The following is a 25,244-nucleotide window of genomic DNA, read 5'->3' as shown; positions in this document are numbered from 1 at the left end:
GGGTTAGCTTAGGCCAGGTAGTGCTGTATGCCTATATTGTACTTGATAATGTAGCCAATGTTTACTGTTCTCCTAACATGAACAATTAAACAAAATAGTTGTTTTGTTTAATTCAATATACAGGCTTTGCTGCAAGTATATTACATGACTCACCACTGAAGCATGTTGTTGACGCAACTCTATTGTCTGTCTTTGGATAACTGAAGAGCACTCCATGGGTTGGTTAACAGTGATTCATGGCTCTTAAGAGGTCCTCAGTATATTTTGCTCAAGGATTGTAACAAAAACAAATATGGGCTTAGATAACAGAACTAGAAAGTGCTTTTCAGTTAGAAAGCAACTTCAGTACTTTATACTTTACAGAAACGTCTGCTGCTGCTTGCTTTATTTTAGGTTTATACACAGCTAATACAGTTTTAGTTGGACCAGAATACTAGAATAAAAGTGAATCTTATTTGGATCTTCCCTGAAAACAAGGTTTACTCCAGAACAATGCTTTGTTTTTATTACAGTTACATTACAACAGATGTACACAGTAGAAACGGTGCTCATTTGCAGCAAATTATATATATATATATATATATATATATATATATATATATATATATATATATATATTTTATAAATCAGCAGCAGGACTTGCAAGTACAAAAATACACATTCATTTCTTACAGCTTATACAACAACAGCACAGCTTACTGCAGCATTTTATACACACATGTATACCATTCTAAATACTTTTCAAATAAAAACGTTTTGTATGTATTACAATAATAAAATCATATATTTATGCATTATAGCAGCAGTGAAACAAGAATACTATTTACATTAAAACTGCAAACATCACAATGTACTCATTGAAAAGCATCCAAAGTTAACATAGATTTACCATTTTAAAACTAGATTTATATTGTAAAGGGCAGTTCACTTGTAGCAAAAAAGAACCAAATTTGACGTGATAGACGAGTTGTCGGTTATTTACAATACATTTACGATATAGTTATTCCTTCATTTCATTTAGACATAAGACTCTTCAGCGAAAAACATTTGGTCAAAGTCTTCAAATTTTGGGTCGCTGCATCGCTTATTTTCCCACTCTTTTTTGCTTTGAATCACTGCATTGGCAACTTCCTGTGTTTTCTGCAAGCAGTTCTCAACATCTGTTTGGAGGAAATATTCCTTGACTGTCTTAGTGGCAGTTTGAGATAAGCAAAAGTTAGGCTCCACTTTGCGACTCACAGGCTCCATATCATTACAATGAGGGTCTGTATTGGATATTTTGAGTTTAACATCCTGAGAGCTCTTTGCTGTTGTGCTGTTGCTTTCTTGGCCTGCCAATCTCTGGTGGTTCTCCAGGGGTGAGGTCCAATCTCCTGTAGCAAAATGGACTACCGGCTCTGAGCAACGGTGTGCAGCCTGGCTCTTCGGACGATCCTCTGCTAAAGTAAAGGACTGTGACTGCTTTCCCCTCATAGGATAAACACCCAAGCAAGCGCTCTCTCCATAAAACACTGTTTGTGGGATGTGGATATTACCTGCAGGTAACCTCTTGTCAAGTTTCAGTGTAGGAGGTCTTGAACTGTCCACCTGCTTCTTGCCAGCCTTACTGCCCCCGCACTCATGCAGTAGCGTAAGTGCCTTTACAGTCAGTCCCTTTTCTTTCAGCACATCTTGCTGTATTTGATGTATAGCTTCCTGGTAGGATGGCGGGCAGTGCTGTTTTATATCTATTTCATTTGCTGGTTCTTTAGGCGCAAAGGTCAGACAGGCTTGTCTTTCACTTTCCTGACAAACCATTCCTGTTGGAGGTTTTGGCTTGTCAGAAACCGGGGACCTGGCAGAGCTTTCGTTTTTTTCTTCATTTTTGCTCCCACTTTCCTTTTTACGGAAAGACCAACTTCTCATGGAAGGTGTAGTGCTCTTCAACCATCTATTAGGGTGCAGAGTGAGGGGGCTCCTTTGAGACACCAATTCGTGGCTTTCCTTCAGAGAGCCAGCTAGCTTGCTTTTTTCTGGCTTAGGAGAGGAACACGTGGTCAAATCAGAATGTTGACTTGGGGAGAGCTGGTTTGATAACTGTTTAATGGTAGGCGAATGAGGAGAGCAGTCCCCTTGACTCTTCAGTGTTAAAGATTCATTGCGGACACAGGGCTCTGTGGGAGCGAACACTGAGTAGTCAGAGTATTGGGAGAAGGTGCTGTCCAAGGAACTCATGGAGGACCTAGATGGGGAGGTGCCTGGAGAAGACAAACTGGAGCAGCTGGTAGTCGAGCAGAGGTTAAGTCTCAATGGAGGAGGCTGTTTAAGATTAAGCCTAGAAGTTCTTTGCAAGTCTTTCCCATCATCACTAGGACTGGAAGGGCTTGGATTCCCCAATTCGATACCCATGTTCAGGCTGCGTTTGATGAGTTCCTGGCCCTCCAGCTGTAAAGAGCGAAGCTGTTTGATATAGTCCTCTTCGTTGTTTGTAAGTACTGCATCGTAGCTGGCCTTGCGTGCAACGATCTCATGTTGCTCAAAGTGCTGATCGAAGTTAGAAGGTTGGAGACCTATTGTCGGTTCAGAGCAGCGTCTGTGTCTCCTTAATCCCGTTGGGCAGAGTAAGTCCTTCTCCAAATATTCTCTATGGGGCCTGTTTTGATGCACCTCAGGAGAAAACTTCCTTGTCCTTGACAAAGGGGGCAGCTGTAGATGAATGTCTTCATTCTCTGGCTGGTCTAAGTCACAGTCACTTAAGGTAATGACAGAGTCCCTGCTTCGGTTATCTTGCCCACATTTACGCCGCAGATCCAAAAAAGGAGAATCTACATCATAATTCAGCTCATTTTCTAAACTATCGTATGAAGAGTCATTCATCTGGGATGACGAAACATCTAGAACAAAGATAAAATGTATTGTCATTTTCTTTATTGCTGCCATCCTATTTTCCCAAATCTTTCTCATTGTGCATCTAATACCATACAGCCTCCTTGAAGCCACTTCCCATGACCAACACTGGCAAAATACAAGAGCAATATGTTTAACTTCTGAATTTAGATATGGTATAATACTGACCAATACTTTTACAGTATAATTATACCTAAGATAAGCAGGCTTAGAGCAGCTCTTCTAATATAGCACCTTAAGATTCCAGAAAGTTTCAAGTAAGACATTTACATTTCAGCAGAAAATATGTTTATACACCTGACTATTTAAGAAGACAATTTATAGCATTTAAAAAAAAAAAACACATCTCAGCTTCCTGTTTATAGTTTATAGTTGAAATTGTTATTTACACCCAGGCAGAATTCCTTTATATGTCAAAGTTGTAATCTGTAGTTATTTAACTTGTTACACTTAATGCAACTTAATCCAGTTTTAGAATATGTCATTTTTGAAGGTAAACCATTTGAGGGAAAAAGTGTTTCCCCTCTTGAGCTATAACAAAGCTTGAAGATTACACTTATACCAACCTTCAGCTCGGAGTAACTTTGACAAAGTTATGCATTTTTTTAGAACTCATAAATTGATAAAGTGGAAAGTACATTTCCAGGCTGGAAGAAGAGGGTGTTCCCACAAAAGCAAACTACTCACTGGAATGTTAATGAGTGCACAGCAAATCCAATTTAATGTGCATTGTAAAAACAAAGTAAAAGACACCTGCCCACTGTAGTTTTTTGTATTAGAATTGTGGTCCCTATTCACAAAACTGATCAAATAAATAAATTATGAGTGTTTACATTCTCATAGGTTAAACAGTGAAGAAATGTTTTATAAACTAAGCACTCGATTTTATTAAAACATTCCTTATAACAACCCTTACAATTTTGTAATTAGGGCCCATATGTTTGATAATGGCTCCAACAATACAATAAACATCAAGATATACTTCTCATTGTGGCATCAACTGCAGAGTATAAATCTAATTTAAAATATAGAGACGGATCTAGTCCCAGCTAATTTGAATGAACTGTGAAGGAAACCTCTGTCAGCTTCTTAATGCAACTTAATTAATGATGCCAACAGTTATGAAACAAAACATTTATTTTACCTGAGCCATGGTCACTGCTGTTGCTTTTCCTTGGCATGCTCCCGAACAGTGAAACAATGTCTTCCCCAAAAATCTTACTGCAGTTTTCTATTACAAACTGTACAAGCATGGAAATCTGAAATCAGAAAATAGTCTATTAGTTAATTTACAACATGATATTATTATTATTATTATTTGTTTATTTAGCAGATGCCTTTATCTAAGGCGACTTACGGAGACTAATATTAATAGCAGTTTGCTCACCTTACAGCTACTTGACAATAAACACTTTATGCTTTGCATCTGCTTCGAAGCTTATTCGTTTTAATGGTATGTTTCTTCCAGCGTCTCAATCTGGACAGTACATACTCTTTTTTATAAGTTCCAACAAACCTTTTTACTGATACTAACAATGGACCAACTCCAGGATGGCTAACTTTTTATTTTGTTTAAGTATAACTGAACTGTGCACCTGTATACTGTGTTTGTACCAAAAATATAAACCTGCCATGACACTGTCAATAGGGTGTACTGTAGGGCCACCATGGACAGCCAGTAACTCACATGTACTTCATTTGTTTATTATTTGTTTATATAGTTATTGTTGTCATGAATACCACTTAGTAACTGCATGGTGTTTCCTGATACATAACCTCTGCCACTCTATACCTAACATGTAAAGAAGTATAACAATTCATATATACGACCTCGTGTTGATTCTTGTCAAGTTGTGAAGCTTTAATAAAGTGTTGCAGTGGAAAGGTTTCGTTGCATTGTACTATACATTGGAAAACCTAAAATCAAGTGTAAGCTGACTAGAGATTCAGTGATCTTGGAGCCTAACCTATTGTTTGTAGAAGTTATTATTATTATTATTATTTATTTCTTAGCAGATGCCCTTATCCAGGGCGACTTACAATTGTTACAAGATATCACATTATACATTATTTCACATTATACAGATATCACATTATTTTACATACAATTACCCATTTATACAGTTGGGTTTTTACTGGAGCAATCTAGGTAAACTACCTTGCTCAAGGGTACAACAGCACTGTCCCCCACTGGGGATTGAACCCACAACCCTCCAGTCAAGAGTCCAGAGCCCTAACCACTACTCCACACTGCTGCCCTGCTGGAGTTCCCATTAGATACATCTGTAACCACTTTGGTAGCCCATGGGGTGTCTGTGTTGTGTATAAATAGATGACCTCTGCCAACCTGGCATGTTTCATGAGTGCTAAATTCATAATTGTAAAAGATGTAGTGAGATTTGTACATCTGTTTGTTACCTCTGATGAAGACAGTTTGACTTTTACTTTAATGCCCGGGAACCAAATAAAATATAAAAAAAGATATATAAAGTTCAGCCGTTGTTTGTGGTTGATGAATGGGAAAGTGCAGTGTTTTCTCTCCTATATAAAAGCAAATGAAGCAATGAATGGCTTGGCTCACTGCGTGACATGCAACCCATGCCCAAGAGTTCTAATGGTATATGAATATAGTTTTATCTCTATTGGTTCCGCTTCAAATGTCAGCATGGTGGTGGAATGATAAGGGTTTACAAATTCTTTACCTTCTTTGTGCCTTCACTTTCAGTCTCTGGACTTGAAGTAGAAGGAGGCCAGAGCATGCTGGGAGCAATGCAAACTGCCAGGTTGAATGCGTTCATCTGGTTCTCCTCTGACTGCTGCTCAATACAGTGCAGGACCCCAAAGAGATACCGCAGCAGGAGCACATTTGCTTTTGGGAGTTGTTCCATAAGCCTGTAAGAGAAGAATACAGAACATACTAAGATCCTCATTTACTAAAAGTGTTTTCTTAGTTTTTCATCCTTTATCTTTTTCGGTCGTATTAAGCCTGGGTTTTTACATCAATGTTATTCATTAATAGCATTCAATCTATAATGTGGAAAATGACAGTATCTATTATACAAGTGGAAACAGAAATTGTACAATAGGCATTATTAACACTATTCAGCAGTCAGTAGTTATGACAGGTATATGTACTCTTTAGGATAAGTAAACTCATTTTCATTCAGCGTTACTTGTTGCATTGTGCAATCTTGAAATGTTTGCAATATTCACCAATTCGTTGCTTTCAAGAATGTTAGTATTACGCATAGTGAACAATGGCAGTTATCGATGACATATTGGGAAACCATGGGCAGGATTTTCAAAAATTCATAAATGATAAACTCCAGTGTTAATCAACAAATCGTTATGTAGCATTGATTATGGCATTTTCAAGAGGTCGTTATCTATCTCGTTATGAAATAATCATGCTAACGTGATTTCTGAAATTATGTTGATTTAATAAATAATGTTAATATCTTAACAAGCAGTGCTTCTTGCGACTATTTCTTTTGGTTGTTTGGGAATTTTAAAGCAAATCCGTGTTAATTGTCATAATTTATCAGGCATTAATTTGCACTTGGAAAAGAGGGTTTTAATTAACAAAAGACTATAACTCACCTTGAAACAGAAATTTAACAGAAATTTAACACATTTTGTTTGAAAATTACTTGCTACTAAAGCTCTCGTTACTATACCATGAGTTCCATACAGTAACACTGGTTTTTGAAGATCCTGCCCCATGTTTTGTGTTGACTAAAAATTACCTTTGTATGGCTTGTATCTTCTCTTCATGACTCTCTATGTCTATCACGTTGACCCACTTTTCATAGAAGTCTAAAGAAAGGATGCTGCCAGGAATGTTCCGGAGAAAGTCCTGTTTGACAAGGAAAGCTAGAATGTGAAATGTGCATTTTAAACCCATCAAATATCGACAGGTCATCAAATTAAAGCTAGTTGAAGATACCAAATTTAAGAACACAAGATACTTGAAAAAACTATTTGACCCTATTTGAAATGCAATTTTTGAAATTTGAAATTTGAAATTTTTCTAATACAGATAAAACACAATTTAAAAAAAAAACTAAACAAAACTAGAACAAACATTACACTTTCTGCATAAAAAGCAAAATGCAAAATCTGAATTGATTGACTTTTTTCCTTTAGGGTGTTCTTGTTTACCTTGCCACACCTAAGTGGCTGGTGACAGACTACTGAAATTACTCTATTACTTGTATATGTTCTAGAAGCAAAAATTACATTTATTTTCTTTACACTCCTACAAGTAGGCAGAACTGAAAACAAATGCGATTCTGAATGCAGTGACAGAATACCTCGAGTGTGAGTTAGATCAAAGCACAAATGCTTTGCCAAGCTCTTTACAAATGTAACTTAAATGATTTTATTCCCCCATTAGCTTATTAACTCATCATTCAACCATCCCCCCCCCCCCCCCCCCCTAGTATTTTCAGATCTCTGCCACCCACAGCATGGCATTTACACATTGAATGGTTTAAGAAAAGCTGCAGGTTGTCAGGTGAAAGCTTAACAAAACAGCACAGGAACACCTAATGGTATTTGTATCATTAATATGTAACACTGAATGTTATTAAACTTCATTGATGTGAGCAGATGTGGAAATAAAGCATGCCATGGGGTGAATGCCCTTCAATTATTTCTGATTGAGCTGCAAAAAGCCTTTGAAATACCTTGAACACAGCAGCCGTCACAAAGACAGATTCACAGGCAACAAGCACTTCAGCTCCCAAATTCAGCTTGTACCTTAATTCTCGGCAGGCTTTTGCGTTAGCAGAGCGTCGGAAAATGCCTCTGGTAAATGGACCCTCTTGAAAAAGAAAGCCCAGCATGTCCTTAAAATCAGAGAGGGATAAAAACAATCATATTTTAACCTTCAACAGTTTTAGATTAGCTATTATTTGCTCTCATTAGCAACCTTTGATATTGGGTTTATTGGTAACCCAGTTCTGATAACTAAAAAAATATATAAAGCTGCAACTAGCAATTTAATATATTTCTGCAAGGAGGTACTGTATGAATCTCTTTTTGCTACAATAGCTACCATGGGTAAAGGGTTAACTCGTAATAATTCAAAGACTTTCAATAATTGACCCTTATATTGTCTCATCTTGAGAGCCAGACTTGATCCACACAGAGGAGATTTACATATGAATGTGGTGCACAATATAAATGTAGCAGGCTATGCGGGTACACTATCATGAACTAGAGACCACTGCTTTAGCTTGTTTTATTTAGTAGTATTATAAAACAAAAGTCAACCTTGTCTAATTACAGCTTTTGTTTAAAGCATGTTTAAAGTTATGACATAATGTGTACAGTAGGTATATATTCAAGTATAAAATTACCTTGTGAAGTATTTTATTGATTTACAGTACAAAGCAGAGTATGTGAAACAGCCTACAGTATGTGAAACCTTACACTGTGTTTGCACAGTTACCTGGACGTATGACACTAGCACAATGAGGTTCTTCTTGTGACTGAACAATGACCCAAGTCCAACCAGTGCTAGCGCCTCTTAATATCAGTGAATACAAATTATACATTTGGGTCCCTGACAACTTTATTAGGCTTCCAAGCCGTAGGCTGGGGAAGCCTATTGTTTTTGTTAGGATTATTATTATTATTTTTTTCTTTCTGCCAAAACATGTTCAAAAACTCACAAAATTCGGTACACTGGTAGATGCCGATGGATGATAGTCGGTGATATTCAGCAAATTTGCGCAAGTCACATGGTTCGGCAGCCATATTGGATTTTGCGGTATTTGTTAAAACGCCTGTGTATCGGAAACCGCTTGCTGCAGAGTTCTGAAAATTGCTATACATGTTGAGGGATAGTCCATGATTAACTGTTGTTAATATGAAGCTGATTGGTTCTGTGGTTTGGCAACCACATTGATTAATGACATAAAATTACCATAAAAATATAAAATCATCAAAATTCAAAACATCTTCTTCTCTGAAACCGCTTGTCTGTTTGAAACAAAAATTTGAATAAAACATCTCAGTATGGTCATCTGTTACGCTTGTTCAAGGGAAGTTGCTACTGTGAAAATCATGGCGTCCACGCTGCATGACATCATCAACATACGCAACTGGCTATAAAACTGCGTATAACTTCTTATCGGCTGCACCAAAACGCACAAAATTTGACACGGATGTTGAGGACTATGTGATGTTGTGTCCTGGTCAATATGGCGGCCTTTGGTCACATGGTGTGGCAGCCATCTTGGATTTAATGAAAAGTTTGGACAATATTCAAAAGTCTTCTTCTCATGAACGGTAAATAGTACAGCTGTGAAAAATGTTGTACATAGTGCGCTCATGTCCACGATTGATTCTACTTAAGGAAAAATGGATCGGTCACATGGTGTGGCAGCTTTGTTGGATTTTGTGTAAAACGCTTAAACAACAACTCCTCATGAGCCCTTTGGCCGATTGATGTGAATCTTGGTTATACGTTATCTTTGTACTGTCCTCTGAAAAAATTAGTCAGGAAAAGTTCCTACATCAGCAAACATGACCGCCAAGAGCCAATCAATATGGGTGACATGCCAGTTTTCACCAATTTTTTACCCTGAAATGGCAGCTGTTAACATGGAAACGTGAGTAGTCTTGGAAAAAATATTTTTCAAAGCAGCCATTTTTCCCTGGTGTCTAGCCGATCAGTATCACTAACTGGTGTAACTTAAACCACAGTAAATACACTGGAAAGCCTGATATTTTACATACAGTACAGTATAAAAAGACACATATTGTAAACTAAGAAAACATTTTTTGAAGAACTGTGCAGCTGCATCAACGCTGGGGAAAAAAATGCAGCACGCGCGCGCGCACACACACACACACGTGCAGAAGGTGGCCATCTCCCGAGTTAGTTAAATTTTTGAATAGTTGCTAATCGGGAAATGGTCATCTGTATTAAAACCTCCAGCGCATCCAGTTCGTGCTGGGGAGTTCAGAGAAGGAACGACAGCAACAGTGGAGAGTAGAATTAAAAGAAAGACAACAAAACTTAAAAAGGAACCGTCAAAGCTACTGCCCAGCCTGACCTTAAAGGACCTGTGGTGTATTGTGTTCGTGATTTGTTTTGTTTATATTTCATTTTCGCTCTTTGAGCAAAGTGTTTGTTTAACCTTTTATTTTATTATTTAAAAAACTAGCACGCCTCGACTTTTGCCTGCAATAATGCCTCTTTGTTTTTTGTATGTGTTTCTAGTATAAACCTACTGCCACAATGTCTTGACAAGTCAATTGGAAAATTCAAAGTCTTGAGATTATACGCAGTTTGTAAAACCTATGAACAAATTCGTTTTATTAAAGTTACCATGAATATAATTTCAGCAGAATGTTAATATATGGCAGATGTCAGTTACGTTCTACCGTTTATTTTAATTATATTAAGCTGTATTTATAGGGCTGTGTTTAGAGATAAATCGGCTCTGATTCAATAGTATCTACATACGGAATTCAAGTGAATGAGTAAACTGTACTGACAAAAATACTTACTGATATGGCGTCTGTTATTTTTTTTTATTTCATAACTACATTCATAGTTATAATTAAGAGTAAGCTGATAAAAACCACAATCGCAAATCCTCAATAGGTGGCAACGAAGCAGTCAGTGTATTTAAAAGACGTATGGAGTTTTTTTTTTTTCACTGATCACAATATACATGATTAACCAAGGTGTGCAATATAACTAGCTTATGTGTAATATACATGATTAACCATTTGCGGTCCTAAATCGGACCCTGTCCGACATCATCAAAAAGACGCAAAAAAACAGGTCTCTAGTCGTTTTTTCTCCGGAAAAAGCCGAGAAAACCATTCAATGGCCGAGTGAGACCGATAGGAGCTGAGAGAAGCCTAAAAAGGGTGTATCTCATGAATACTGATAGCCCCGACACCACATAGATGACACAGACATAAACAAACAAGATAGCTGCTTCTGCATCCAGCGCTCAAAGAATATCACAGACATTTGCAGAGCCTTTTTTAGATGTTATAGTAATAAAATAATAACTTGGATCGCATTATTGAGGAGTTTGGTGATAAAACGAGTGATCAAGAGATGATTTATCGGTATGTACTATTATTAAAGAGTTTTTTTGAAAAATATAGCGAACAAGGGGTGCGGTGGGGCTGGAGATGCAGTACTGAGTGTCCTGTTGATATGCAGGGCCTTTTAAACCTGTTAAACCTGTTTTACTGTGAAAAAAATACTTTAAAACGGCGCGTCTAAAATAAACTGCGCGTGTGAAAATAAATTGGACCTGACGCACCTGAGACGCGCTGAATAAATGGACCGCAAAGGGTTTTTAAGGTGTGCAATATAACTGGGGTACAATTGATGTGCAATAATTACTATTTATGTGCAAACTATAATCCGTTTATCAAGTGTGCAATATGATGTTTTTGATTCAGCCAGATATAATGTTTGTTGGGCCAGATGGTTAACTATTGAGTGATATCATATAACTTTGGATGTGATTTATTATGAAATAATTTGTTCTGTATTTGAGCCAACTCTCCAAAAGGTCTATTACCTGCAGAGCACAATAAATGCTCCATTTCTACTGTCTCTCTGGGTTCTGTTCCAGCTTCTCTCTCTGTCCTGTTTATAATTCCTCGGCAGAGGATTCAAGTGGTGTTACTCATGAATCGTGCACGTGTTATGTCCTAGTAGCAGTTTGCTGACAATTACATATGGTGAATTGTTTATTTGCCAAGCACCCCTGATAGTATTAAAATATACAAAAAACAATACATGCTGTAGACTTTATTTTACATTGCAAAATTAAGAATAGGGCACCACACGCTCATACACACACGCACACATGCACACAAACTCAAACAAAGCGATCTAGAATTTAGAACAATGTTAGCCTCTTATATGCATTATTTTCAAAGTCTATATGACTGCATACTATTTAGAATTTTGTGTGCATCCAAGTACAATTTAAATAGCCTACTAACCAATAATTCCAATATGTGTGCCAAAATTGACAGTTATCACAGTTGTGATAACGCTTCATTTATAATAACCAAGCCGCTTAAATTTCACGATAACTGCTTGGAAGCCGTAAAGTTGCTTGCAACTCTAGTTCAACTTGAACTACTGTAGAAGCAGTGTTTAAATGTGAGTCCCTTGGCTTTTGAAATGGAGCTGCTATACCAGAAGCTTAGCAGAGTTGGGCCTAATCAGTACTTGGTTGGTTGGATGGGTCAGATCTTCAGTGAGTATCAAGTGCAGCAACAGTGGTGCTGAAGGTCCAGTATGAGTCACTTTTCCCATTATGCCAGAACAGTTAGAGGTATTAAACTGTGATTCTGTTAACTGGGGTAAATCCTGCCTTGGCTAAATTGCCCCACCCAACATGTGGAAATTCTATCCTGTTATAATACTTTCAATTGCCCTCCATCCTCTTTGAACCTGATTTCTGCTATTAGCTGCTGTGTTGCTGCTACTATTTCATGTATTATGCTACTATCATGCATTATGCACTTTCCACTGTATTTAATGTATTATGCATTGGTTTTTTTTTGGTTTTTTTTTTTTTTTCCGTATATCATGTATTATGCATTTCTCTGTATTTAAAGTATTATGAATTTTCTTGTTGTTACTGCATCTTGTAAAGTGCTTTGTGATGGTGGTCCACTGTGAAAGACGCTATATAAAATAAAGATTGATTGATTGATTGATTGTGACACCACATCAATTATAGTGTAAATAATCACACTAAGTGTAAATTGTCAAACATAACTCAGTGTCACGGGGTTAGGGCTAAAAGCACTTTGAAGAATTTGATAAACTTTAAAACATCTGGCATTTCAGTGAAGTGAGGAGTCACTCTACACTCAGTGGGTTCTCCTTACCATGACTGGCTTGGGCAGATTGTCACCCTCACAGATGGATTGCAGTGGCAGCCCAAAGAGTCTGCCTGGCGTGGGAGGCGTTGGAGACAGAGGCATGCTGTCGAGCTGAGTCCCAGAGCCACGCCAGAAGGCCCAGTTGATAATCGACCTCTTCCTCTTAAAGGATTTTTGGTTGGGCTCTAAGGGGGATAAGGGGGGTGAGGGGGATGAGGGGGATGAGGGGGATGAGGGGGATGAGGGGGAGGGGGGGATATTAGAGTTGGGGCATTCGTTTCCATCAAGACAAACCACAATTTCAGTATTTGCTTGACAGCAGTTGCTATGGCTTGGTAGAATAAGATAAACTCTACCTGCTTGTGGGCTATTTGTTTTGTCAAGCCACTTTAGAAATGGAAGAGAACCATGCAGACATGGCTCAGCAAGTAAATGTAATAAAAGTTGTACTCTATTATTCTTTTAAGTAATGGGTACTATTGCTGGTTTATAAAAAAAAGACAAATGTAAATTGACTAAACCTAAGCTTGTGGAATTTGAGAAAACAGATTGCGTTGCCTTGAAATAGTTTTCTCTCCCCTGAGGTCCAGTTTACAACTCCCAGCTTCTTAACTTCTCCTTAAAAACACAGAAATAGAATATGTTTTTGAGAAACTCCCAAATGTGCCTCATGTGAGTTGAATTCTTTGCTGGGCGCCACCTCCTTCTGTCAATTCAGCAGAACAGGCATCCAATATTCGGTGTTCTCAGTGAATGGGTCCTCTGTGAGGTACAGTAGGGCTTACCAGTTAATTGCTGGGATGTGGCCAAGTGTCTGGGCTTCAGTATGAACTGGTACTGTGTCTCCAGGGGCAGCTGCTGCAGAAGGAGGGTCCCCTGGAGGTCCTGAGGGAAGGCTGTGTCCTTGATCCCTGCTGGCATCTGTGCAAGCGGCTCACGCATATGACTCGTTTTGATACTGAAGGGATACTCGTGCCCTGGAGGTAGACAGGGACATATACATGCCTGAATATCCTTGGCAAGTCATCCAGACAGCACAAAATCATCTGCATTTTAAGACCTGTAATGGCCCCAAAAAGTATTTTTCCACTGCAGCAGCATTTGTTCTGACCTGTGGAAGTTTATGGTTCCAACTTCAGAACCCTTATTTAGAGTTATATTAACTTGTTTAGTTCACCCTTGATTGGATAAGATTTTATAAGGCTAAATGAAGAGGTTTGCTAATCATTATATATACTGTATGTGTGTATATATATATATATATATATATATATATATATATATATATATATATATATATATATATATATATATATATATCTGAGCTTGCCTGTCCCTGTTTTCTCAAGCATGTTTAGTGGCGAAGATTATATTTGGGTTTATTTAAAGTGTACTTACCAATAAGAGGATATGGAGCATCTTCTTTGCCTGAGCTGACCCAAAGCTGGTAATCTTTTACACAACCCTGCAGTAGGAAAACAATATATATATTAACACCATGGTATATAAAAACTGTCATTTCACACATGGTTGATTGAATTATTAATACAGCTGACAACTAGGCACATGCATCTTGATATTAACAAATGTTTTACACTTTATCTATGCGTCTACTGAAACTGAACATGATTTATTTTATAAATATGCCCAGTATGTTTGTTTTTTGCAGGAACTTCCTTTGATAAACTAATCAAATGACAACCTGGGCAATACATTCTAAACTCTGAAGGTTTAAGCTAGCAGAGCAGGTTTAAATCTTACCAAAAAAAAAAAACCCTAAGGAAGTCCTAAAAAATCAAACAAGGAGAAGAACCCATATAGCGAAAAAGAGCACATTCCAGTGATGACCTCTGCATATCACAGAACTGGCTATGCATGTAGCTTTCAGTGCTATAGTAGTCACTGGGATTGGGAATTTTACAGTAACTTACAGTAATACCAAACTGCTGCAGCGCCATCTTGATCACATCAGAGGCTGTGTCTGTGTTCCCAACCGGAAGAGTCTTAGACTAAACAGGGAAGACAAACCTCAATATGAAAACAGTTCAGAAAATGTACTCCACTGCCTAATGCGAAAAACAACAAGCACATGCTGTGTTTGACATACGCACTGTACAAGAAGGCGACGCTGTGTTTCATCCGGCGGGTTTTTGCTTGCCAAGGTCACATTAGACAGAAAGTTTAAATATTTCTTCACGGCAGCAAATAAAATATATTTCTGTAACATGTAAAACCCCAGAAATATTTTTTTTTCAATCCAGGTAAATGACACTTTGAATAGGCAACCATCTTTGTCTTAAAATGACAAAAATCTTCAGTCCTATTGTTGACAGGTTTCACTGTTCATTTATTAGGAGTAATTTCTAACTGTATAATGGTGTTGGTCTGGTAGTATTGGAGAAGAAGGAGTAGTCGTGCATATAGTGCTGTCTATATGGGGGAGAAGAGTGTACAAAATGATACAACACAATCTGTGCAGATGCCATAGGGCTCAGAACAGATTAAGAAATTATCAAAAGATGTTCCACACATGATTTTTCCATCTGTTATTCCTGCACTTAAAACAACTAAGAGCTAAAGGCTGTCTGGCTCCATAGCAGCAGTGTGAAAAATGGGGCCAAATTTGACCTAGTAAAGCCCCAGTTATTGATCAGCCAAGCCACTGCATGATACAGCCATAGTCTGAATCAGCATGTAACACAAAGAGTTTAATGTGCAGTCATCTGCAAACACAGAAAATAAAATATATCACTCTGATACCTACTGACCTGTCATAAACAATTATTGTTAATTATTTCTGCCCCCTTAGAGGGCTTGGAAAAAAATGTTTTAAACACCTGCTATATGTAACACACACTTTTGTGTTGTGATTGATTAAAGGATTTCTGTGTCTTCAGACTTTGATAGAGGGCTGTACAGTAGGCAAGTGCTTCTGTATCCAAAAGCAGCAATATTCGATGTTTTACTGTGCCATTGTGGCCAACAAACTTTGCTGTACATGGAAGAGTTTAGAGGAATAGTCATTTTCCCTCCAGGGCACTTTAATAACCTTAGTCATTTGAATCACGGTTGCCCTGGATATTGGGTCTACACAGGGGTTAAAAGTACTGAGTACTTGGACTTATTGTATCTGCTTTTCATCCAATTCTGTCCAATCTTACACAATGCCACCAGCTGCATTGTGTGCGGCCACTGTGCAGCTTTCATTCAGAGCAGTCAGTGCTGCTTGCATTTGATTCCTCATGCTCCTTCCGTTTCTGTTAGCTGCTATTGGCCAGCATTAACGTCAGTATAATCACTGCATGTTGATTTGCTGAGCTTTCATTTTGATCAGATTTCATTTTGGTAGGCGTCACAAATCTCCACCTATTTCACTTTGTGTCAGTGCTCATTGGTTGATCAGCGAGAGAAGACTTTAGCAATGAGACGTGAAAACAGCTGCATTATTATTTTCTTTAGTGCGGCAGAGAAACTATCTGAATATTTGAACGACCATTGCTGCACATGAATTTGAAGGCAAAAATCCATGTCAGTGTCCACCATAAATTACATAGTTGATAAATATTAGAAATAATGATCACAACACGTTTTGCACCAATTTGCCACCTTGCCAGAATGTGCGCAAAAGTTTCAAAAATAGCAAGTGATGTGTAGGACAGTAGGGATTAACATTCAAAAAACACAATCAACAAAGTGCTGCTTCAGATTTGATAAGTCTTAATCAAAATATAGATTCACCCTTTCCAAACACTGGCCCGACTTGCAAGGCACATGTTATGTATAGTGATCAATGTTTTGTTTTGTTGTGATCCTCGTATTTTCTGTTATGATTACTGTAATAAACGAAAACCAAAACAGTGAGGTGTTTTTTCTTTGTACAATGTCCCCTTTTCTATTTTATTTTAAGTTTGTTAAAGTTAAATTTGAGTTTTCATTTGTGTGTACAACAAAAAAGGCATAAGTAAACCACAGTAATAATATTACTTTATGAAATGTGTCTTTTGCCATTGTGTTTATTATTCTATCAGTAACAGAACAGAATCAAACAGGTTGGAATTTGGACTCAGTAAGGATTGCTGTCTGGCCAGTATCGGTCTCTCTAATGCTGATGCAGGTAGTGCTTGTGGAAAACACAATTCCTAAGGTGGGATCTGACATTAACATTTCTTTGGACTCTTTCAAATCACAGGATTAATTTAGCTAAAGAAAACAGAAGGATTATCTTGATAAAGTACTTACATATGTACCATTCCCAACATCTCTTGCAAACAATTTTAAAGAAATGCTTTTAGGGTCATCTTTTTCTTTTTCTTCTTTAATTCGGCTATGCAAAAATGAAAGAATAAATAATAATTCACAAATTACACTTTATAACAATCCTAATACTGAAAATATGATAAGACATAAAACTGTTTCAAAGACAATGCCTTCAATGGAGCAGCACCTAGTTATTCGCAGGAGCTACTGACCGCGTATCTCCCAAATCACACTCTTAGATCACAGGAAGCGGGGCTGCTCGTTGTTCCCAGGGTCAATAAAATCAATATGGGAGGTAGGGCTTTTTCTTTTAGAGTCCCTAATCTATGGAATGCACTACCTCCATGTGTTAGGGAAGCTGGGTCTGTGGGTATTTTTAAGTCTAAACTTAAAACACATTTTTATAAAATGGCATTTTTATCTTAGTGGTTTTAATGCAACATAATTGCTAGCTTTTAATGATGATGATGATGATGATTATTATTTGTATATTTTGTATTTTATTGTATTTTTATGTATTTATGTACAGTGCCTTGTGATACTTCGGTATGAAAGGCGCTATATAAATGAAATAAATAAATGAATCAAACACATGTAAAAAGCAGGTCTAATGTTACACATATTCAAATGTCATTACCTCTTAATAATTGACAGCCATTTTTCTTTCTGTTCCACCGAACTGAAAAAAACAACAACATTCACAGTCTATTACGCCGTAATATAAGAAATATAAAGAAATGTAGCATGCATATACAACAAAGTACAGTATATAGAATTACTACTGAACTGCTGTCACTTGCCATTGGACAGGGTAAGCAGTCAGCAATATTCAGTGAATGCCTACCTGAAGGTAGCAACACAGTTGGTGGTAGGCCAGCCCATGACAAAGGACCTGTTGTGGTTAGTGCTGCCCTCACACACCTCATCTGTGCAGGACGCGGTCCACATCTCACAAATCCGGACATGGTTCTTTAGTTTGAAGTGTGAAGTTGATCTGCAAACATTAACAATGCTACTACGTTATTTGTGATCATATAAGAAAGGGCCACCTTGACTGCAAGGTGTTGTCTGGTGGATACCTGCCAATTTACTCAAGGTTTCTAATCTCTGATGATATGGGCTAGCAGCTGAGACACTCAGAAGGTGGATTGAGTTTCAGGACCGAGGTGGCCAGTTCCAGTTGGCTGCTGGGAGTGAAACCCCACAACAACTATGAAGGATTAGTTCCCAGTAGAGGAAGTCAGGCAGGGTGTTCAAAAGAGCAACACTAAAAGTAAAAGCAATACAAGTTTTGTAGACTGTAAAGCATCATGTTTTCACATTTTATTTGCCTAGGTACCAGAGTTAAGTGGTTGCCATTTGTATATCCCATTGTTGCCAATGAGTCAAAGAGAAGAGATTTACAGATTTCTTATGTCTGTATTGATAATACTGAAGAATCAATTAGACTGAACCGAGTCAAGAGCAGTGCTGATTTTGTCATGACTTAGGCTGCATTCACACTGGGTCAGTTTCTAACAGTCTGGTTCATTTGGTTTGAAGCAATGTATCAATTTGCTTGCTGTTCACACTTAACTGTGAGCAAAAGGACTGACTTCGTTTGGATGCGCTAAAGTTAGTTTTTTTGGTCATTTTCCATTTTTTTCAGGACCAAGTTAGTTTGTGTTCACAATACCGTTTGCAAGTGTACTCGGTTCGTATGGTCTCTGAACCAGAAGTTTACCATATCCTGCAAGTCATCTTGGTATCTTGAAAGACGACAGCTATTGATGTATTGCTCCGGTTTTTAATAGCATATTTTAGATTCTTATATATTGAGGAAGAAAAGATGGGAATGGAGGGAGCATGGCTTGGATTCTGGTGTCCGACTGGAAGTCTAGGGTGAAATGTACTAAGCAAGCGCAATGCTGTTAGCAACTTTTTAGGGAATGCTTTGCGGCAGCAGTTTTTCTTTGCGGTTCAGCCTTAGATCAATATGTAATTATGGGCGTTCCTGCATAAATTCGCAAAAATTGGTTTATGATAGTGCAAATGAGGGTTCTCAAATATTATAATGAGAAGTACTAAAGCTGCCCGCAATTGCGACACTTACAGTTGCATGAATTTGTTAAGAACTTTTGAAAGCACATTTTAAACAGTCACAATAAGCAAACCTTTAAAAGTCAGTATGAAAAACACTATCCCCTAACCATGGCTGTTGTGATTGCAACAAGGAGACATTGTCTTCAGCAAGAACGAGTGACTTGTAGGATGCAAAGAGGGTATTTCGTAACAGCATTTATTTTGTGTTAATGGTAGCCTACAGGCTAAAGTTAAAAGACAGTGCACTAGGTATTGATTTTGATTTTACTACTGTACTGTATACTTAGTTTCCGCATTTCCAGTTCATTCTGAATTTTACCGAATAATTACAGGATTTTATTTTTTAACTGAACCCTGGTTTTTACTGATTTAGACCCAATTTTTAGTCTACTATTCAGTATTTTCTAGATACTACTTTTTTAGGAAATACACAATATTTTGATTAAAATGCTGTTTTATTTTTGACATTGTAATAAGCAGCTCTACACTGTATCTTAGGATACAGCCCGTACGTTTAGACAGAGGATCAAATAGCGTTCAAATGTTGCACTTGACTGGTTCTCTGTTGCTTCACAAACACATTATCACCTGGTTCTGTTGGCCAATGGCCAATCAAAGTCAAATTATTGTGGCATGCTGGGTATAGTAACTAACTTGATCAAAAACTAAATTAAAATACTTACATGAAAATATAGTATTTTGAGTAGATGAGGAATGGGGAGAAAACGTAAATCAGTTTATGAATATTCAAAAGAAGACAAATGTTTCGAAGTATACAAAAAACCAAATAGCAGAAGTGGGTCAGATGAGGCAGAGGATGCACAGCGCTGCAAATACTGCTCATTGAGGTACATATTCGCGCTGACAGAATAAAAGAACGTACTGAAAGTAAGCGACACATTAAACTAAAACAAGAAAGTGAACTGAGAGACAAGCAAACCATTTCTGTGGCTTTTACACACGCTTTAATAAAATGAAAGTGCAGAATGACTGTGTTAATGAGTTTGTCAGAGCACTGTGCTTTGCTGGACAGCCACTGTTTATTGCAGAGAGGTATGTATTGGTGACTTTGTGCGACAGTACTGTCTGTCCATCAGCTAAAAACTGTCTAACGCTGACAATCTTAATTGTGAATTGGACAGAAAATGATGATGCTTTAGTTGGTAAACTTACTGGAACGCATTGTCCAGTGTCCAGTGAAGTGCCCAATGTGATTTTAGACGCGTCTCCCGATGCCTTGGACTGTCCAGTTCTGTCAATTTTCTTTTCTTTTTATGATTTCAAGGCGCATAAACCTGGCTTGTTTTGTGCTGATGTCATGTTCATACCTTCTGTAATACTATTTCCGTCAGCACAGCGATTGCCTAAACGTTCGCAAAGTACTTGCTAACTTGGGGAAAATGTGGTTTCGACTTGCACAGATTCTACATACATGCATGCCAGGGACATTAAATTTAATCAGAAACCAGAACTGTTACGCATCAAATTCCACATGTAAAGTGTGCATAAGGGATTTTTTTTCCCAATTTTTACTGATGTTTCAATTAAACACATTTTTACCGATTTTATCCCTATTTAATATATGCAAAATAAACTCCGAAAAATTCCCGGGAAAACATGTTAAGATAAAAAACTAGAACACAGAACACTATGTATACTGCATAGGCCTACTTTACAGATTTATATTTTTACGTAATGTAATGTGTAGCCTACACAAAACACATTAGTGTTATTTCAGCGCAATGATTTATACATTTAAAATACATTGAGCACCAGAAATGTATGTGTGTGCGATTGCATTGGATTTTTTTTAAACCCAACACCTCCTTATGTTAGACAAACATGTCTGGTTTAGTGAGGGGCTACTGTATGATTATGGAAAGCTTTTTTTTATTTGGGGGTGAAGGTGGGGGCCCCACTATAGAATCTGATGGGGTTAACCTGCCTTTCAAAAATGTCTCGCAATGCTAGAGATCTCACTATGACACAACAAATATTTAAAATAGCATATTGCAGCTCTCTTCATTAACATATTTACTCTTAGTACAAAATGTATACAATGCAAATTGTGGTATGTTTGCGCTCGACTGGCCCATCTTCGTTCATCTATCCCTGAGTGTATTTGTTTTCTTTATTGTCATCTAGTCAAAACATGTTAAATGTACAAAAAGCCAGATTTAAAAAAAAAAATAGATCAGCTATAATTATTTAAACGTGATATTCACATAATCAGAATGATTAAACAAATAATCCATAAGATTGTTTATTTTATTTTTGAATGGTGCTAACACAACCTAATAAATTACTCTGCTGTTAACTTGCTGAGCACACTGATACAGTTTCATACGTAAAAAATTATAATAAAAAAAGTGATAGAATTGCAAAACTGGGATGATTTTACAATTTTACTGTTTCCTACCAGTGCAAAAAATGAAGGTCAAAAAGTGGGACAATGCCAATCTGGTAACCCTAATGTAGTTCCCCCCGAGACATTTTGGTTTTTGCTCTACTTATTTCCTCAGAATATGAACTAAACTAGGTGCAAAATGTTTACTTCCTTGTCAGGTTACCGTGTATGGTTTGATTCCTATGTGCAAAAGGACCGAGTCCAGCAGTTGTTCACATTGATCTTTAGCAAGTAGATTCGGTACAGTTTCCAAAATGGACTTTGTTGTTCAGACTTCACACTAAACGTTCCAAACCCTCTAAACGGACCCAGTGTGAACATAGCCTTAGTTCACGAGACAATATGGCATATTCAATATGCAATATATTTCATGGAATAGACTGTTCTGACAGTTTGGTACAATTCCATGCAACACATTGGTGTGATGACTATAAATTAAAAATGAGCTATACTGTTTAATTATTTGGTTAATAATATAAAAATAGTATAGGGTGTTGTGTAAGATGCAAGCTGGATTTCCACCCACTGAAGGTCCGAGTGGCCCGTAAGACCACTCATCTGTACACAGTACATGGACTATTCTAGTCCAAAGCCACAAGGGTTAGCTGCTCTGACCTTGTGGAGTGGAACTCAGCCTGTCATGTACATTTACCCTCTAAAATATTTTATATATATTTATGATCCATTAAAAGCATAAAAGTTGCATCTGCATGGGCTTCCAAGAGTTAGGTGATTCATTCATCTACTTTATATACACAGTGTGTATATATATATATATATATATATATATATATATATATATATATATATATATTCTGTATATATATATATATATATATATATATATATATATATATATATATATATATATAAATGAAAGAGTGACTAACAGACACTTCACAGGGAATGATACAAAGTATGGAATACAAATTGAGGCTTTTAATCATTGTTTGACTGTAAACGGAATCTGTATTGGTTGTGATACATTAATTGTGCTGTGATTTTGAACCAAGACACCAAGGCACAAATCTACAAGATTTTGTCTAATTTGTATTATATACTACACTCCAAAAAATACTGGGACAGATGGATAAATAATAATACTGGGAGAAACATTTGTTCTTCCCAAAAATTGATTTCTGCAGTGCTCACTGTCAAGATTAGTCCAACATTCATGGCTAGTTTAATGGTTTCGTTTTTTATAGTTTTCTCAAGAATTTAAGATTTAATTTATGGATTTAAAACATGCCCTAACAGGTAAGGCTTTGCCAGTTTGCAGATAGCTATCTACTGGATTTCTAGTTGTACATTCTTTTTTGTTAGAATAAATAAAAATTAAGTTATTTCTTATGACAATATCACAGTTCTTTTGAGCTTACTTGGATTTGGCGATGACCAGAATGTCGCTGAACAAGAAAAGGTGTCGCTCTTGCGTCTGCAGACCTGTCTTGAGCTGGACATGGCCATGCATCACAAACACTCGGTTCGGGCAAATAAATGACTGGACGAGTGGACATGCCTCTGGGTTGATTGGAGACAGACAACTTTCTCTAAAAACATAAAAACACACAATTAAAGACATGCTTTTAATAAAAGGAAAGTTCTCACAAAAATCTAAAGCTGGGTAAAGGTCACATTGTGGTATTTAATGACATATAAAAAACCTTGACTGTTATCAGAAGTGACTTTGAGATGGGAGGGTACTTGTCTGGCTAAGATTCTAGATCAAATGTATCTATTTTTCTAAGATGGAGATCATAACATTTTAAAGAGTTCACTTTATAGTCCTTAATCTTTTGAAACAGGGACGAGCAATGCTTCTTAAAACAAAGGAAATAGTTCAAGGGTTTAGGCCCTTCCTGTTTATAGCTTTGATAAAGTTGATTCACTATAGGGATAACTTTCTGCACACTTTTTTGAGAAATGCCTATTCTCTGGAGACTGGGTGGAATGGTGAAACTTCTCTGTTCAGCTGTTAGAGCTTGGGGTATTCATCTGACACTAGTAGTCACAACTAATGCACTAAGGGAATGTGAAACGGGACTCCATAAAGTGCCAGTAAGGCTGATGGGAGGGGGAATGGGATCTAGTCACATTTTCTTTGAGAAAGGTAATGTATTTCCATCTTGTGTAATATTCCCCAATTGAGTAAAAACTTTCTCAGGCAGCCTTTCCCTCTCCCACAGGTCCAGAAACAAACCAGATCAGTTTATCTCTCCATACTTAATAAATGTCAGAAATATGAAAACAAGCAGTCATGGAAACACCCAGCAGAGAATTTACTGCTAGAATGCTAAATCTCTAACCCCTGCGTTATAACAGGGTGTCACACAATTTGTCAGCATGCATAAATATATATAGAACAACACCTCATCCAGCCCTTCCATGTAACCTGTCAAATGTCTCTGTTTTCTTTCAAAATATTTATATTAAGTCACCTTTTTACCAGATGCACATTCTTCACCACTTTGGTTCAGCTTACAGATTTATGGACAGAAAAACAGCTTTGGACATTTTAAAGGTGTGAGGATCGTCATGGAAAAAAGCATGAAAGAAGGATGAAGTCATTAAAGTTGAGGTTGGGGGACCACTATTAAATCTTTTCACCCATGGTTGCCCAGTGGGAGGAGCAAATATCACAACAAAAGCTTAAAATTATGCTTCAGTTTTTTTTTTTATTAAAATCACTGAAGACACTGTTGAGACGTTTGTATACTTGACTTACTGTAGTTTCTCACAGTTTGAACAATGGTAAGTGACAGGACATGTACAGCAAGTCTGGCATCTGGCCAGGAGCATGCAAGCCACAAACTAAAAGTGCTTTTCTGGCTACAATCATGCAGCTGGTGCAGTCTCATACCGTGGAAATAGCTGTCAACATTAGAATCTTCACGATATACACTATAAGTTGATGATCAAAGTCTAGATTGAGAAGTGTTAACAGTGTTTCTGAACAGTGTTTAATCCTTATTTCACCCCCTGTCATTTCCACAGTTCATCAGAATGCTTTCATTATGCTGCTTATAATTGGTTCACTGAACACGTCCTTCCACCGTGACAGTTTCTTCAGCTATAGGGCCTATACAGCCACCTGAGTCAGACACAGATGTAACATACCTGGAATGAATACATGCCACTGTTATTGATATTAGCACATTAAGTAGGTCAATAATGTGGGTGCAATTACCTAGGATTATCTAGACTTTAAATCCCTACCTGTCTCAATACATGGAAAATGACCATTGGACTAGAATACTCACAGTGTACAAACTTAAAACCAAGGTAAAAGGACAGGGATACATGTACTGTTGTAGTTGTTTTTCATATTTAGTTAATTTATGTTTGAAGTCATAGATGGACTACTGTACCTGCGGTATCACAATTACAACACCCATTTGACCTTACACAGTCATACCACACAGCCAAAACTACTACAGTGTGCTTTACATTCAGAACTGTATTTACACACCAAGATAAAGGCCTACCACAAATGCCCAAACAAGTTTGCCTAACTTCCAGAACATTACTGCACAGACAGTTACTCCTAAATTCAACACAAAAGGGTCCCAAGATAAGATTTTTCTATCATAACACAGGCATTGACTTCTCTTCAAAAGATATGTCTTATTTTTTCTAATGGACAGTTTCAAGACAAGTTATAGCACGTTGTGCTATTTGCTCTCGAGTATCATTCTTTGGGAACACTTGCACTTGTTACCATACC

General features: G+C 37.3%; 1 protein-coding gene across 3 annotated transcripts in view; it reads right to left on the bottom strand.

The window, feature by feature from the left end:
- Nucleotides 1–620: 620 nt before the first annotated feature.
- Nucleotides 621–25,244, bottom strand: part of LOC117406786 (rho GTPase-activating protein 20-like) — a 71,091-nt gene continuing 46,467 nt past the window's right edge. For all 3 annotated transcript variants that reach the window (XM_034011098.3, XM_034011097.3, XM_059028779.1), the window contains 13 exons: nucleotides 22,900–23,070; nucleotides 17,876–18,025; nucleotides 17,669–17,710; nucleotides 17,014–17,098; nucleotides 14,706–14,783; nucleotides 14,173–14,239; nucleotides 13,560–13,751; nucleotides 12,781–12,959; nucleotides 7,575–7,736; nucleotides 6,633–6,742; nucleotides 5,589–5,778; nucleotides 4,031–4,145; nucleotides 621–2,873 (listed from right to left, as the gene is read on the bottom strand). In XM_034011098.3, coding sequence (XP_033866989.3) covers nucleotides 1,018–2,873; nucleotides 4,031–4,145; nucleotides 5,589–5,778; nucleotides 6,633–6,742; nucleotides 7,575–7,736; nucleotides 12,781–12,959; nucleotides 13,560–13,751; nucleotides 14,173–14,239; nucleotides 14,706–14,783; nucleotides 17,014–17,098; nucleotides 17,669–17,710; nucleotides 17,876–18,025; nucleotides 22,900–23,070 — 3,397 coding nt within the window. In that variant the 3' untranslated portion in view covers nucleotides 621–1,017. The remainder of the gene's footprint in view (nucleotides 2,874–4,030; nucleotides 4,146–5,588; nucleotides 5,779–6,632; nucleotides 6,743–7,574; nucleotides 7,737–12,780; nucleotides 12,960–13,559; nucleotides 13,752–14,172; nucleotides 14,240–14,705; nucleotides 14,784–17,013; nucleotides 17,099–17,668; nucleotides 17,711–17,875; nucleotides 18,026–22,899; nucleotides 23,071–25,244) is intronic.

This window comes from Acipenser ruthenus, chromosome 8 (assembly GCF_902713425.1).
Source record: "Acipenser ruthenus chromosome 8, fAciRut3.2 maternal haplotype, whole genome shotgun sequence".
NCBI classification, from domain to species: Eukaryota; Metazoa; Chordata; class Actinopteri; order Acipenseriformes; family Acipenseridae; genus Acipenser; species Acipenser ruthenus.
This window is presented reverse-complemented; position numbering and strand designations above follow the sequence as displayed.